The sequence below is a fragment of the Tamandua tetradactyla genome, chromosome 12, assembly GCF_023851605.1.
Source record: "Tamandua tetradactyla isolate mTamTet1 chromosome 12, mTamTet1.pri, whole genome shotgun sequence".
NCBI classification, from domain to species: domain Eukaryota; kingdom Metazoa; phylum Chordata; class Mammalia; order Pilosa; family Myrmecophagidae; genus Tamandua; species Tamandua tetradactyla.
In genome coordinates this window covers 2,981,580-2,995,427 of record NC_135338.1, presented here as the reverse complement: position 1 = coordinate 2,995,427, position 13,848 = coordinate 2,981,580, and the positions used below count along the sequence as shown (strand labels likewise).

Sequence of the window (13,848 nt, the reverse complement as noted above, 5' to 3'; positions counted from 1 at the left end):
GTTGTGGATTTACATTTCAGGGTTAACTGAAATGAAATAGAAATCGTAGTCACTTTATCTCTCAGCCCTGGCCTATGGCACGCCGGGTCTGTGCTGTTTATCAGGAGGCATGCCCATATGAAACAACTTCATATGGTGTATTACTAAGTAGGATTTAGGACAAGATCCACATTAGTAAATTTTAAACTGCAATATCATTTTGAAGGAAAAATTCACGTATGTGTCAGGTTTAAGATTTCTTGTTTGACCTTTGCTGTGAAGGTGTTCTTAATTGTTTTATATTAATTAAAGTTCTCTGTAGTATAATTGCATATTATCAATTAAGTATTACTTTTTAAGACCTAACATACTTCAAAATTTTATGTCTTTAGGGTTCACTGCTCCTAAAAGGAAAAGAACACACTGAAAAAAGACCCTGGTGTAGAGTTTTTAATTTTGAACTTTCTGACAAAAGAACAGATGCGTGTTTTGTGTATTGGACGGGAAGACTACAAATGTCAGAAATAATTGTTCTGGGAAACTAGTTGATTCCTTTGAAATGGTATTACCTTAACACAGTTCTAGAATAAAGGTAAAAAAACAATTGGAGTGAGAATTTACTTTGAAATCTAATTTTTAACATTTTCTGTTATGAAATCTCCATAAATGGAGATTAAAATTGAATTTAGAATCTAATAGAAATAGTCTTGTTATTTGCAGATTATTACTATTTTCTATAACATTTTGTGGTATTATACTATCTAAGGACAGTTTTGACAGTATTAACTATTCCATAAAATCATTTACTTGAAATATTAGTGTTTATTGTATGTAAATGGTAGATTATTTTGTGTCTACACAAAAATGTATGTAGTTTATGACGTATATTTACTATTGTGTATGTTGTATGGTTAAGTGCAATAAAACTTTTGCCATATTTGCCTTACTTTGTTTATATATGAAACTTGTATGATCAGTAATTTATGTGATTGATAACTAGGAAGTTCTCAACTCAGTTTTTCTTTGATCGAGCGAATACTCTTTAGTGCTTGTTTTAAAGTTCCTTTTGGTCTAACAGATATGTTAGATATCACACCTATATGTATATTTGTGTGCATTCATATATACATGTATATGTATACACACATATACCAACAGACATAGATTGTGTACATATATTTGTATGTAAATACAAATATATACATACTTGTAATATGATTAGCCAATACATTGTTTAAGTACAATATTTAAATATATGTTATTTCTAATAAATCCTTTAAGAGTGGTAATGTAAATTCCAAAATATGTCTGTGGAAGAGAATAGTTGCTATTCAGAAAAAAATTCTGTAACTTCATGAATGTGCTTCTCTGTCAATTTCTATTCTGGATATTTAAGTAGAGGTTTCTTGAACCATATTTGAACTGCTGCCAATAGCACATCATCTCCATAACATGTGGTTGGCTGAGTCTCTCATACAGTTGATTACATTCCATGCTGTTTTCTAGCACTGTATTATTGGGGAATTTAAAATGTGGGCTGAAGATTAATTCCAAATCTGCAAATGTCTTGTGAATGAAAACACATTAAATCTAAATCAGAATACAAATGCTGGGTGCAAGTTAGTTCAGGTGTAGAATTCTCCTCCGCCATGCTGCAGACCAGGTTTGATAGCTGGCCCATGCACCCCCTCCTAAAAATCCCACTGTGAAGAAAACTCCCTGTTATATACATATCACATATCTACCTATATGTGTGTGTATATATAAATATAGAAATGCATATGTGTAGGGAGACACATTTAAAGAATGCTAATTGGATAAAACTTTCATTGATTAGAATCCATACTATCACATTAGGTACTAAAAGCAGTTTTTTCTTTGACTTCAGATGTTTCTGGTCATAGCTGGGGCAATTTTCATAATGTGAACGCTAGACAGAGCTGGGATTTAAATATTCTAAAATGGTTGGAGCACGTGGCGGGGCAGGGAGTATCCATTTTTGGCTACTTGTTTACCTGGTTATTTGCTTTAACTTGTCTCGTCATTAAAGCTTACAAACAAACACTGTATACCTAACAGAGTGAGTTGCCCTCTACTTTTTCACAACACTACTTAAAAATTACACTGTTACCATTTCATTTGTACAATAAAGAACTTGTACCCTAGAATAATGAGTGTCTTGTGTAAGTTCATGAAATTAGGAAGTGGTGCATCTGGGTGATAAATGCAAGGCTCTGACCTATAATTTCAGTGTCTTTTCTACCTATTCCGGTAGCAGTGGGAATGCAGAAGAAAGCTTTTGACTAAATAGTAAAACCCTACTTCAAAATTGCTTAAACCATATGAAAACATTTATTAGAAAACCAGTCTGGAATCCCAGTGCAAGATGGCCCTGGGCTGTATCTGTTCCAGAATGGCTTCTTATGCCCAGGTTTGGGTTTTTATTTGTTCTGACTCTGCCATTCTTAGCATGTTGGCCTGTTGTCTGGTGGGTGTCACGTCAGGATTTGATACCATCCACCGGAAGAGGAGGGCTGTCTTTTCCTTGTGCCTTTCTGAGACTAAGCAATCCTTCCCAGATAACACCTTCCATGTGTACTGACAGCAGCCATTCCCCAACAGCTGTAGCAATCACTGGCAGGAGGAATGGGACCATCAACTTCAGACCAGTCAAAATTTACCTTGATAATTGTGGCTGGGGGAGGTGAGCACCTGAGAGGGGCTGAGCTACCAGGGAAGAAGGAGGGAGGGCTACTGGGTAGGTGACAGCACTGCTTGCTGTGAGAGAGTGTTCTTGGCCGAAAGTTGCATTTACTCTAGATGAGTTATGTATTTTTATTCTACAGAATCTTCTTTTAAAACACTACATTTAAAAAATTATTTTTATTGATATATGTTATGTATCCACATACCATATAATTCAAACTGTACAATCAATGTTTCACAGTATCATCATATAACTGAAAACACTACATTTAATTCTTTAAAATTTTAATTTATTTTCTTATTACCAAAGTAAGGCTAATTTTTAAAAGGTCAAATATTGATTTTCAATGCAAATATAAATCATATATATCCATCACATTTGTGAAAGAAACAGAATTATAACAATACTATTCTGCAACTTTTGTTTGTGCTTAATATAGCTTGAACAATGCTCCATATTCATTCATTTTAGTGGCTGCGTCTGTTCAGCTAATCCTGTATTGTAAGACATTGGGTTCTGAATTTGGGTTTCCCAAGAACACACCGGGGTTCAGTGATTCGCTGGAAGGACTCAGGACTCAGCCTGTAGTAGTACTCACAGATAAGATAAATTACAGCAGGAGGATAGAAAGCAAAATTAGCAAAACAAAGGCGTATGAGGCAAAAATCTGAAAGAAACCAAGCACAAGTTTCCCGGAGTCCTCTTCCTTTGGAGTCACACAGGAGGAGCTTAATGAGTTGTGACAACATGTGCAAAGTGACCGGAGAAGTTCATTAGAGCCTGCCCACAGGTTTTGGGGGGCAGGTACCACAGTTCCAGACTCCAGAAGGAAAGCAGGTCTTCAGCATAAACCCTACTGTTTGTGCAGTTCAGGCACATTGAGCCACTCTGACCGCTTAGGAAAAGCTCTCTATTAGTGTAGGGAATTGTTCACTAGCCAAATTCCTAGGCACCAGCCAAGGGCCAGCCTTGCAAATAAGCCTCTCCAAGGACAGCACTCCGACCTGCTAGGTCACCTCTTTTCTACACTAGTTCATTTCATTTTTTACTATTTTAAACCTTCCTTGTGTGTAGATCTTGATTCAGTGTTCGTATTTCTGCAGGATAAATCTGCACACGAACTTGCTTGGCCAAACACTGGGTGCCTATGAAATTTTGTTAATAGTTGGCAAGTCGTGTCATCTTGTACACCCACTATCAGTATTTGGGAGTGACTTTCTCTACATTCTCATTATAATGGTGTTCTAGTTTGCCAGCTGCCGGAATGCAATATACCAGAAACAGAATGGCTTTTTTTTCCCCCATGTCCTTTGGGCAATTTTTTTAAACTTTTTTTTATTAATTAAAAAAATTAACAACAAAAATATTAACATATTCCATTCTACATATATAATCAGTAAATATTAATACCATCACATAGTTGCATATTCATCATTTCTTAGAACATTTGCATCGATTTAGAAAAAAATAAAAAGACAACAGAAAAAGAAAACGACAACAGAAAAAAAAAAGATTGTACCTACCATACTCCTTACCCCTCACTTTCATTTATCACTAGCATTTCAAACTAAATTTATTTTAACATTTGTTCCCCCTATTATTTATTTTTATTCCATATGTTCTACTCATCTGTTGATATGGTAGATAAAAGGAGCATCAGACACAAGGTTTTCACAATCACAGAGTCACACTGTGAAAGCTATATCATTGTTCAATCATCCTCAAGAAACATGGCTACTGGAACACAGCTCTACATTTTCCAGCAGTTCCCTCCAGCCTGTCCACTACATCTTGAACGACAAGGTGATATCTACTTAATGCATAAGAATAACCTCCAGGATAACCTCTCGACTCTGTTTGGAATCTCTCAGCCATTGACACTTTGTCACATTTCACTCTTCCCCCTTTTGGTGGAGAAGATTCTCTCAATCCTTGATGTTCATTTCTCAGCTCATTCTAGGGTTTTTCTCAGTCCTTTGATGCTGAGTCTCAGCTCATTCTAGAATTTCTGTCCCACGTTGCCAGGAAGGTTCACACCCCTGGGAGTCATGTCCCACGTAGACAGGGGGAGGGTGGTGATTTTGCTTGTGTTGGCTGGAGAGAGAGGCCACATCTGAGCAACAGAAGAGGTTCTCTTGGGGGTGACTCTTAGGCCTAAATTTTAAGTAGACTTGACCTATCCTTTGTGGGGTCAAGTTTCATATGAACAAACCCCAAGACCGGGGGCTCTGCCTATAGCTTTGGTTGTCCACACTGCTTGTAAGAATATCAAGAATTCAACTTGGGGAAGGTGAATTTCTCCCCGTTCTCACCATTCCCCGAAGGGGTCTTTGCAGATACTTTTCCACTCACTGATTGAATCACTCTGGGATTCATCGGGGCATCACTCTGGACAAACCAACAGAATCTCATGTCCTACCTGAGATTCCAAGTACTTATGGCGTTCAATCAAACTATCTACATAAGTTATATTAGGAAATGCACTAGTCAAAATATAAATTTTGTAACAAATAAACATTTTTTGCTTTAGTCTCATATAAGGTGATAGTTTAAAATAGTAATTACCATCTATTTTCAGCACCCTGCAATAATGACATTCCTTTGTTCTTCCTCATGCAAAAACATTTTTAAAATTTGTACATTGTACATTCCACTATTATTATACACTCTAGACATTCCTAGATTGTACCATCTCAATCTTTAACATCTATCTTTCTTTCTGATTTCATTTATGTCCCCAGCCCTCCTCCCTCTATCATTCTCACATGCAGCTTCATTCAGTGTTTTAACATAATTGTATTACAGTTAGGTAGTATTGTGCTGTCCATTTCTGAGTTTTTGTATCCAGTCCTGTTGCAGAGTAACAGAATGGCTTTTAAAATGTGGAATTTAATACATTGCTAGTTCACACTTCTAAGGCTGAGAAATTGTCCCACTTAAAATAAGTCTATAGACATGTCCAATCAAAGGCATCTTTCAAGGGAAAGACACCTTGGTTCAAGAAGGCTGATGAAGTTCAGGGTTTCCCTCTCAAGTGGAAGGGCACATGGTGAACACAGCATCATCTGCTAGCTTTCTCTCCTGGCTTCCAGTTTCATGAAGCTCCCTGGGAAGCATTTTCCTTCTTCATCTCCAAAGCTCTGGCTCGTGGACTCTCTGCTTCGTGGTGCTGCAGCATTCTTTGCTCTCTCAGAATCTCTCATTCTCCAAAATGTTTCCTCTTTTATAGGACTTCAGTAAACCAATCAAGACCCACCCAAGTGAGTGGAGACATATCTCCCCTAATCCAGTTTAACAACCACTCTTGATTGGGAGACATCTCCAGGGAGATGATCTCATTACAGATTCAAACGTACAGGGATTATTCTGCCTTTATGAAATGGGATTTTGATTAAAACATGGCTTTTCTAGGGTCCATACATCCTTTCAAACCAGCACAATTGGGTATTATCAATCTTTATAATGGTTGCAATTGAATATACTCTGAATCTTAACCACAGGAAATACAGATAGATAAAAATAACAATTGAATTAAGCAGTTGAGAGTTGCTATATGGTACATCTAACAAAGTGCATTAGACGGTAGTTCTTTGTGAACATATTTGAAAGATAGAATATGAATCACTTGATAGATTGGCTTTTAATGTGAGATTAAAGCTTACTGAAAAGAATTCAAATAGAAAGTAAAATTTGTGTTTAATGGTGGTTAAAAATGTGGCATCCCATACTGCTTAGCTAATAAAGCTATTTTTTATTGTCAATTTGATTATAAAATAACTGCACCAAGTCAGAAATAATGCGATTTTAATATTAAATATTAGGTGATGTTTTGTAGAGGAAGAGGGGTTGTAGCAGCATACATAGACATAAGCTTTATTTTAAAACTATGCTGCTTTATCTTTTGGAAACTTAATCTATGAAAGTATTATTCAAAGTAGGGAACTGGAATTATCATAGTTTTAACGCATACCCAGTTTACTTGGGATATCTAAAAAAACAGCAAAAGTGAAACCATAAAATGCAGATTATATGAATGCTGTAACATGAGAATATGAAAACTACCCTGGGAATGTGCAGTTCTCTATGAGAAATCATTGTGTGTTGTCTTTGTTTTCTAGTACTAATTTGGGTTTATGTTGTAAGCACATTTAGGAACCTATCTGAGTTTATACCTCTTTCTCGTCATCCCTCAAAGGTTTCCTAAATGTGAGTGGATACATTTAATGAAGGGAAATGTTCCCAATCTCTTTAACACCCAATTAAGGTGTTGTTTCCTGAAACAGATCCCATCTGTGAGATAATTTCTACTGCCAAGAGAGATAACGAACCAACTTTTGGGCAAAGACTTTGTCTTATACTGGGATTTCCCAGAACAGTGATATAATGGGGAAATTTATAAAAAACATCATATAAATAGCTTGAATACTTGTTATTTTCTGACCTAGACACTCGAAAGTCAAAAATTAGTATCGTAGTTCTACTATTATTCATCATGTATCCTTAAAATGTTCATTTCTTTTTGTTTAGACTCTGTTATCGGCTGTAAATTCAAGATAATACAGAACTATTTTACTGACATCAAACATATTAAAAAGTGCATAGTTTGTAACCCATGTGAAACTCTGAAATATGTTCTACAACTAGCTGTGGTGCTGTGCTTTGAAATTTATACTTTTTTGTATACCTGTCATTTTTTCACAAAAAAAGAAGGAAAAAAGACGATTGTGATGATAAAAAAGTATTTAAGCCTTCTAGCCTCCTATATTCTGGAGCAGCTAGAAGGAAAGATCTGAGAAGATCATATGGTAGCCCACGATAAACTCTGGGATCTGTCCTGTAACCACTTGTTGAAGAGTGCTTTGAAAACCATTGCTTTTTTATTTCTTCGCTTTGTATATATGTTATACTATACAATTTAAAAAGTTAAAACAAAAGTGTATAGTGCCTTGAAATACAAAGATATGAATGCTAACCTGTAAAATAATTGCCGCTTGGAAAGCATAAGTTTTTGAACAGCGCTTGGATGCCAAGGGAAGCAAAGTGGTTATTAGGGTTTAATGTGGTGACTTTTGAGGTATTTCTCTTAAATCGCAATAATTGAAAACTTCTGTGTTTTACACAGATCTTCAGTTGGTATGAAGCCATGCTTTCATGACTATGACAATTTAAGGAGCATTTGGTTTCTTTTTTACAAGTTGAATTAGGTGTGCTGTATCCTTTTCCCAACATCACATTGGTTAGGACAAAAAGATCCATGCATATATAGAGAGATAAAATATCTTCGATTGAAGTATCTTTAAAAATGAACTTTATGGGCTGAAAGTTACTTTCACTTTGACATAAATAGCCTAGAAAAATAGGCGTAATTACTAGTGTCATCCCAACTTACTCTTGATTTTTGAATTAAATTACAGTTTGAAGAAGGCTTACTTTTTAAATAGCATTGAAAGGACTCTGGGGGTGTTAACTCTTCACATTTTCATTTATCTTAACAGCTATGTAGTAATTTAAAGTATACATTGTTCTTATTCTTTGTGTTCAAGCAAATGCCAAAGCCCAGCTCTCAGCCTGTACAACACCTTCTCATCTGGTATGTTTTATGCCTGAATTATTTTATTTAATGTGCAGTATATTGCAGGTCTGGATGTTGTTTTTTAGATAAATTTGGGCAGGCTTCTTTAGGTTGCAAGGAGCAAGGGTGCATTCAGTTATCGTAAATGCTGAAGGCTTATTTTAAGAATACAGAGGGCACAAGGCGAAAACCTCATCGTGGGACAACTTCTTGGAGAGGTGGGAAAATGGGAGCTTGTGGCGTGTGAATCTCAGCAGCTCCGGTGACCTGGGTGCACCCTCATCTTAAAGCAGATGTCCATTGCCGGGTAGTCACCATATGCCTCGTGTCATTCACGTGTTCTCCAGCTTCTCTTAGCCCACTGTGCCTCTGCTACTCTCCTGTCTTCTCCTCTCTCTGAAAGAGGGTCTGATTGATTCCATTAGTTGTAATACCGAATAACCTCCCCTCTCCCCCTCCGCGATGGGGCAGAGATTCTTCTGCTGGGTCATTTTGGCCATTGGCCTCTCTTATGTCCAGTCAAAAGACAGCTGCCCTTCACTAGGGCATAGGCCACTGGTACATTCAAAAGCGGCCAGGTAGGGCGGGCCCGGTGGCTCAGTGGCAGAGTTCTCACCTGCCGTGCCCTAGACCCAGTTCGATTCCCGGTGCTGCCCATGCAAAAAAAGAAAGGTGGCCAGGGTAGAAGGTCGCATGCCACAAAGCATGACAAATTACGTGAAAGGATCCTCTGGCAGCTTTCCTCAGGGACTGTGAGCAGGGCAGGCCTTAAAAATCTCAAGGATTTCTTAGTCCAATCATGGATGTGATTAAAATGATAATGCTGTAAATTACTGTCAGTTTTGGAACTTCTCAAAGTAATTGGCCTCATTGCATATTGGCTAAGAACATGAGTTGTGGGGACTAACTGAGTTTGCTCCGGGATTGTAAGATACGTCTTTGATATGATAAAATCTACCTTGTAATAAGTTAGGGAAGAATATCTTTCACAACAGTACGACTCCATCTCTACACCTGCCCATCCTTTGTGATGCTGACATGTTTTTATTTCTATAGTTTATAACCCCCAAAACATTTTTTATCGTTTTAAACAAACTAGAGATAGAAAAGAACAGAAAAAAATACTTTATATTTACCCACAGATAAACCCTTTCCAGTGCTCTTCATTCCTTCCTAAAAATCTCTGGTTTCATCTGGAATAATTTTCCTTCAGCCTGAAGAAGTTCCTTTAATATTAATTTATTATAGTTTAGCTCTGCCGGATACAAATCCTCTCAGCTTCTGTTTATCTGAAAACATCTGTTTTATTTTCACTTTTTTTTTGTATGCTGTATGGCAGGGGCCACATTTCATTATTTCTCCATCTGAGTATCCGATGATTGCAGCACCATTTTGTGTTTTTTTTCTTCTTGTGGGTAGTGCACAGTCAGGAATCGAACCCGGGCCTCCCACGTGGCAGGCGAGAATTCTACCACTGAACTACCCTCCCACCCTGTCATTTTCACCTTTGAAAGATATTTCTGCTGGTTAAGAATTCTAGATAGGCAGTTTTTTTTTTTCCTTCTAGCACTTTAAAGATTGTTCCGTTGTCTTCAGCCTCCATTGTTTCTGGTTTGACTTGACTTTTTATTCTTATTGGTGTTTGTGCTGGTTTGAAAGGATGTATGTCCCCTTAAAAAGCTCTAGTTTGCTAGCTGCTGAATGTACCGTACCAGAAATGGAGTGGCTTTTAAAAAGGGGAATTTTATAAGTTGCTGGCTCACAGTTGTAAGGTCGAGAAAATGTCCCAAGTAAAACAAGTCTATAGAAATGCCCAATCAAAGGCATCCAGGGAAAGATACCTTGGTTCAAGAAGGCCGATGAAGTCCAGGGTTTCTCTCTCAAGTGAGAAGGCACATGGTGAACACAGTCAGGGCTTCTCTCTCAGCTGGAAGGGCACACGGCGAACACGGTGTCATCTGCTAGCTTCTTCTCCTGGCTTCCTGTTTCATGAAGTTCCCCGGGAGGCGTTTTCCTTCTTCATCTCCAAAGCTCTGGCTGATGGACTCTGCTTCTCGTGGCTGTGTTGTTCTGCTCTGCTTTATCTGAATCTCCTTCATTCCCCAAAATGTTTCCTCTTTTATAGGACTCCAGAAACTTCTCAAGACCCACCCAAATGGGTGGAGACATGTCGTCACCTAATTCAGCTTAACAACCACTCTTGATTAAATCACATCTCCAGGAAGATGACCTGATGACAGTTTCAAACATACAGTATTGAATAGGGTTATTCTGCCTTTATGAAATGGGATTTAGATTAAAACATGGCTTTTCTAGGGGACATATATCGTTTCAAACCAGCACAGTGTTCCATTGTATAAAAGTGTCCTTTCTTTTCTGGAGACTTTTAAGATTTTTTCTTTATTTTGTTTTTCAGCAAAAATGAAGTTATATGATGTGTATAGTGTAATTTATTTTTGCGGTATATCCTATGCATTTTCCTGCACTCTCTTTTCCTTCTAGGGCTCCAGTTAAATTGGTGTTGTCTTTCTGATACTGTCCCACAGATCACTGTGGTTCCTCCCCATCACCACCACCAAATCTTTTTTAACTTTTTGCTTCAGTTTGGATGATGCCTTTTGGCTCACCTTCAAGTTCACAAATCCTTTCTTTTGTGTTCAGTCTTCTGTTAATTTCATCTAATAACTTGTCTATTTTACTTTTTTTTATTGTATAGTATAACATATATACAAAGCAAAGAAATAAAAAAGCAACAATTTTCAAAGCACTCTTCAACAAGTAATTACAGGACAGATCCCAGAGTTTGTCATGGGCTACCATACAATCCTCTCAGATTTTTCCTTCCAGTTGCTCCAGAACATAGGAGGCTAGAGGGCTTAAATTTTTTTTTTATCATCACAATAGACTTTTTTCCTCGTGATCGAGGGCATGGTCTATTGTTTTGGGTGTCCCTAAAGTTTGACACAATATCAGGGGATTCCCTGATGGTGAGGTTTAATAGTTCCATAGACTTTCTCCCCTCCCTCAGGGGATGTTGCCAATACTTTTTGATTATCTGCTTAATATACTCTAGGATGCTTCCAGGTATTACAAAAATCTATATAGGATTAAAGGACCTCTTTCTTATTCTGTGCTCCCTGTGTTTCAGTTGTTCAAATGAGCTATACGGACAGGTTGAACTAGATAATGCACTACAGAAAATTTCAGTTCTAGACCAAATAAACCATTCTTCCAATGGTCTCAAAGAGTATGTGTGGTTCTAAAATATAGACTCTGTCTTCCTTACCCCTATGTTCTGAATTACTTTAACCCCAACCTGTTTGGTTTCTTGCTTATCTCTAAATATCAGGTTATATATATAAAACAGCCTCTCAAAATCCAGAAATAATAATCACCATTCCAGACTTAATGTGTCTGCTCTAAAAGCTTACAATCTAGGCCCCTGTTTTCTTATAAGCATTTTCTAAAGGTGACCAGACCATTGTTCTTTTTTTGTTTCTGGCTTATTTTGTCTCACCAAATGTCCTACATGTTCATTCACATCATTAATGAATGATGTGCCTCGCTGTTCTGTTCCTTTTTGAGGCAGTACAGCCTCATGACACTGTTCCTTTTTGTAGCGGCACAACCTTGGTTCATAACTATACACCATTGTTCGCCATTCTACTTCTCTGTCAGTGCATCCTTCAGCCACCTGCATTCATCGGGCATCATGTAGAGGGTCCAAAGTCCACAGTCCATCAACATGCTCAATTTTAGATAATTTCATTGTTCCCAAGAGAAAGGAAACCAATAAATACACCCTCGCCAAACAGGAGATCTAAACCTCCTCTTAACTCTTGTCCCTCCCCCCATTATTTACCTCTGCTGTTGCTATGGTAGTGCTGATGGTTTCCTTTTGAACATAGCTCATAGCGTGCAATAGCAGTTTTCCCCCTGTACCCTGGACTTAAATACTCTTTTTACAAGCATCATATCTTTAACGTAATTCTTTTTTATGTCATTCATGCATTCATATTTCTAGTGTTAATCAGTGGGGCGCATAGGTCAATACAACCCCTTTCAATCTTGTTCATCTTCAATATGGTAATATTACTTCTAGACCCACAAGAGAATCACCCTTACTCCTATCTATGCTCTTACATTGGAGTTCAACCTCATTAGCTAACTAATTAGCTAACATTAACATCTCTAGCTTCTATATATCGTAAGTCCCCTGTATTCTGTATTACAAGCCTCTGATTATACCTTTATGCTGGTCATAAAAGTAGAATCATACAGTATCTATTTTTGTGTCTGGCTAACTTCACTCAGCATTATGTCCTCAAGGCTCATCCATCTTGTCATGTGCTTCAGGATGTCATTTTGTCTTACAGCTGTAGAATATTCCATTGTATGTATATACTATATTTTGTTGATCCACTCATCTGTTGATGGACATTTTGTTTGTTTCCATCTTTTGGTAATTGTGAATAGTGCTGCTATGAACATCAGTGTACAAATGTCTGTGTTGTTGCTTTCAGATCTTCTGGGTATGTACCAAGTAGTGCTATTGCTGGGTCATAGGGCAGCTCGATATTTTGTTTCCTAAGGAACCACCAAACAGTCTTCCATAGTGGCTGCACCATTATACGTTCCCACCAGCAGTGCATAAATGTCCCAGTTTCTCCACATCCTCTCCAATATTTATAGTTTCCTGCTTGTTTAATAGCAGCCATTCTTATAGGTGTGACATGGTATCTCACTGTAGTCTTGATCTGCATTTCCCTTCTAGCCAGTGAAAATGAGCATCTCTTCACATGCTTCGAGCCATCTGTATTTGCTCTTCAGAAAACATTTATTCCTATCTTTAGCCCATTTTATAATTGGGTTGTTCTTTTGTTGTTGAGTTGTATGATTTCTTTGTATATACAGGAAATCAAACCTTTGTCTGATAAGTGATCCCCAAATACCTTCCTCCATTGGGTTGGCTGCCTCTTCACCCCTCTGACAGAGTCTTTTGAGTTGTAGTCTGCCAATCTGTACCTTTTAATTGGTAGGTTTACTCCATTAGCATTCAAAGTTATTACTGAAAAAGCATTTCTTGATTCCACCATCTTATCTTTTTAATTTTATTTGTCAGATCTTATATATTCTTTTCCCGCTTTCTCTTTGTATTCTTTAAATTACCCTTAGTGGTACTCTTCAGTTCTGTGCCCTTTTCCAGACCTCCCTCTCCTGACATTTTTTCAACTGGCAGAACTCTTTTTAGTATTTCTTGTAGGGCTGATCTCTTGTTGACCAATTCTTTCAGGACTTCTTTGTCTGTGGAAGCTTTAATATCACCCTCAATTTTGAAGGACAATTTGGCTGAGCACAGAATTCTTGGCTGGAAGTCTTTCTCTTTCAGGATCTTGAATATATCATACCACTGCCTTCTCACCTCCAGGGTGCTAGCTGAGTAGTCTGACTCAGTCTTATTTGATTTCCCTTGTATGTAGTAGATTGTTTTTCTCTTGCTGCTTTCAGGAGTTTCTGCTTCTCTTCAACATTTGACTGACTGATTAGTATGTGCCTTGGGGAAGACCTATTTGGATTTACTCTGTTTGGA

General features: G+C 37.5%; 1 protein-coding gene across 1 annotated transcript in view; it reads left to right on the top strand.

Annotated features, from left to right (window-relative positions):
* Positions 1 to 2,150, top strand: part of SNAPC1 (small nuclear RNA activating complex polypeptide 1) — a 47,126-nt gene extending 44,976 nt beyond the window's left edge. The window contains exon 10 of the mRNA XM_077122440.1: positions 372 to 2,150. Coding sequence (XP_076978555.1) covers positions 372 to 406 — 35 coding nt within the window. The 3' untranslated portion in view covers positions 407 to 2,150. The remainder of the gene's footprint in view (positions 1 to 371) is intronic.
* The last annotated feature ends 11,698 nt before the right edge of the window (positions 2,151 to 13,848 follow it).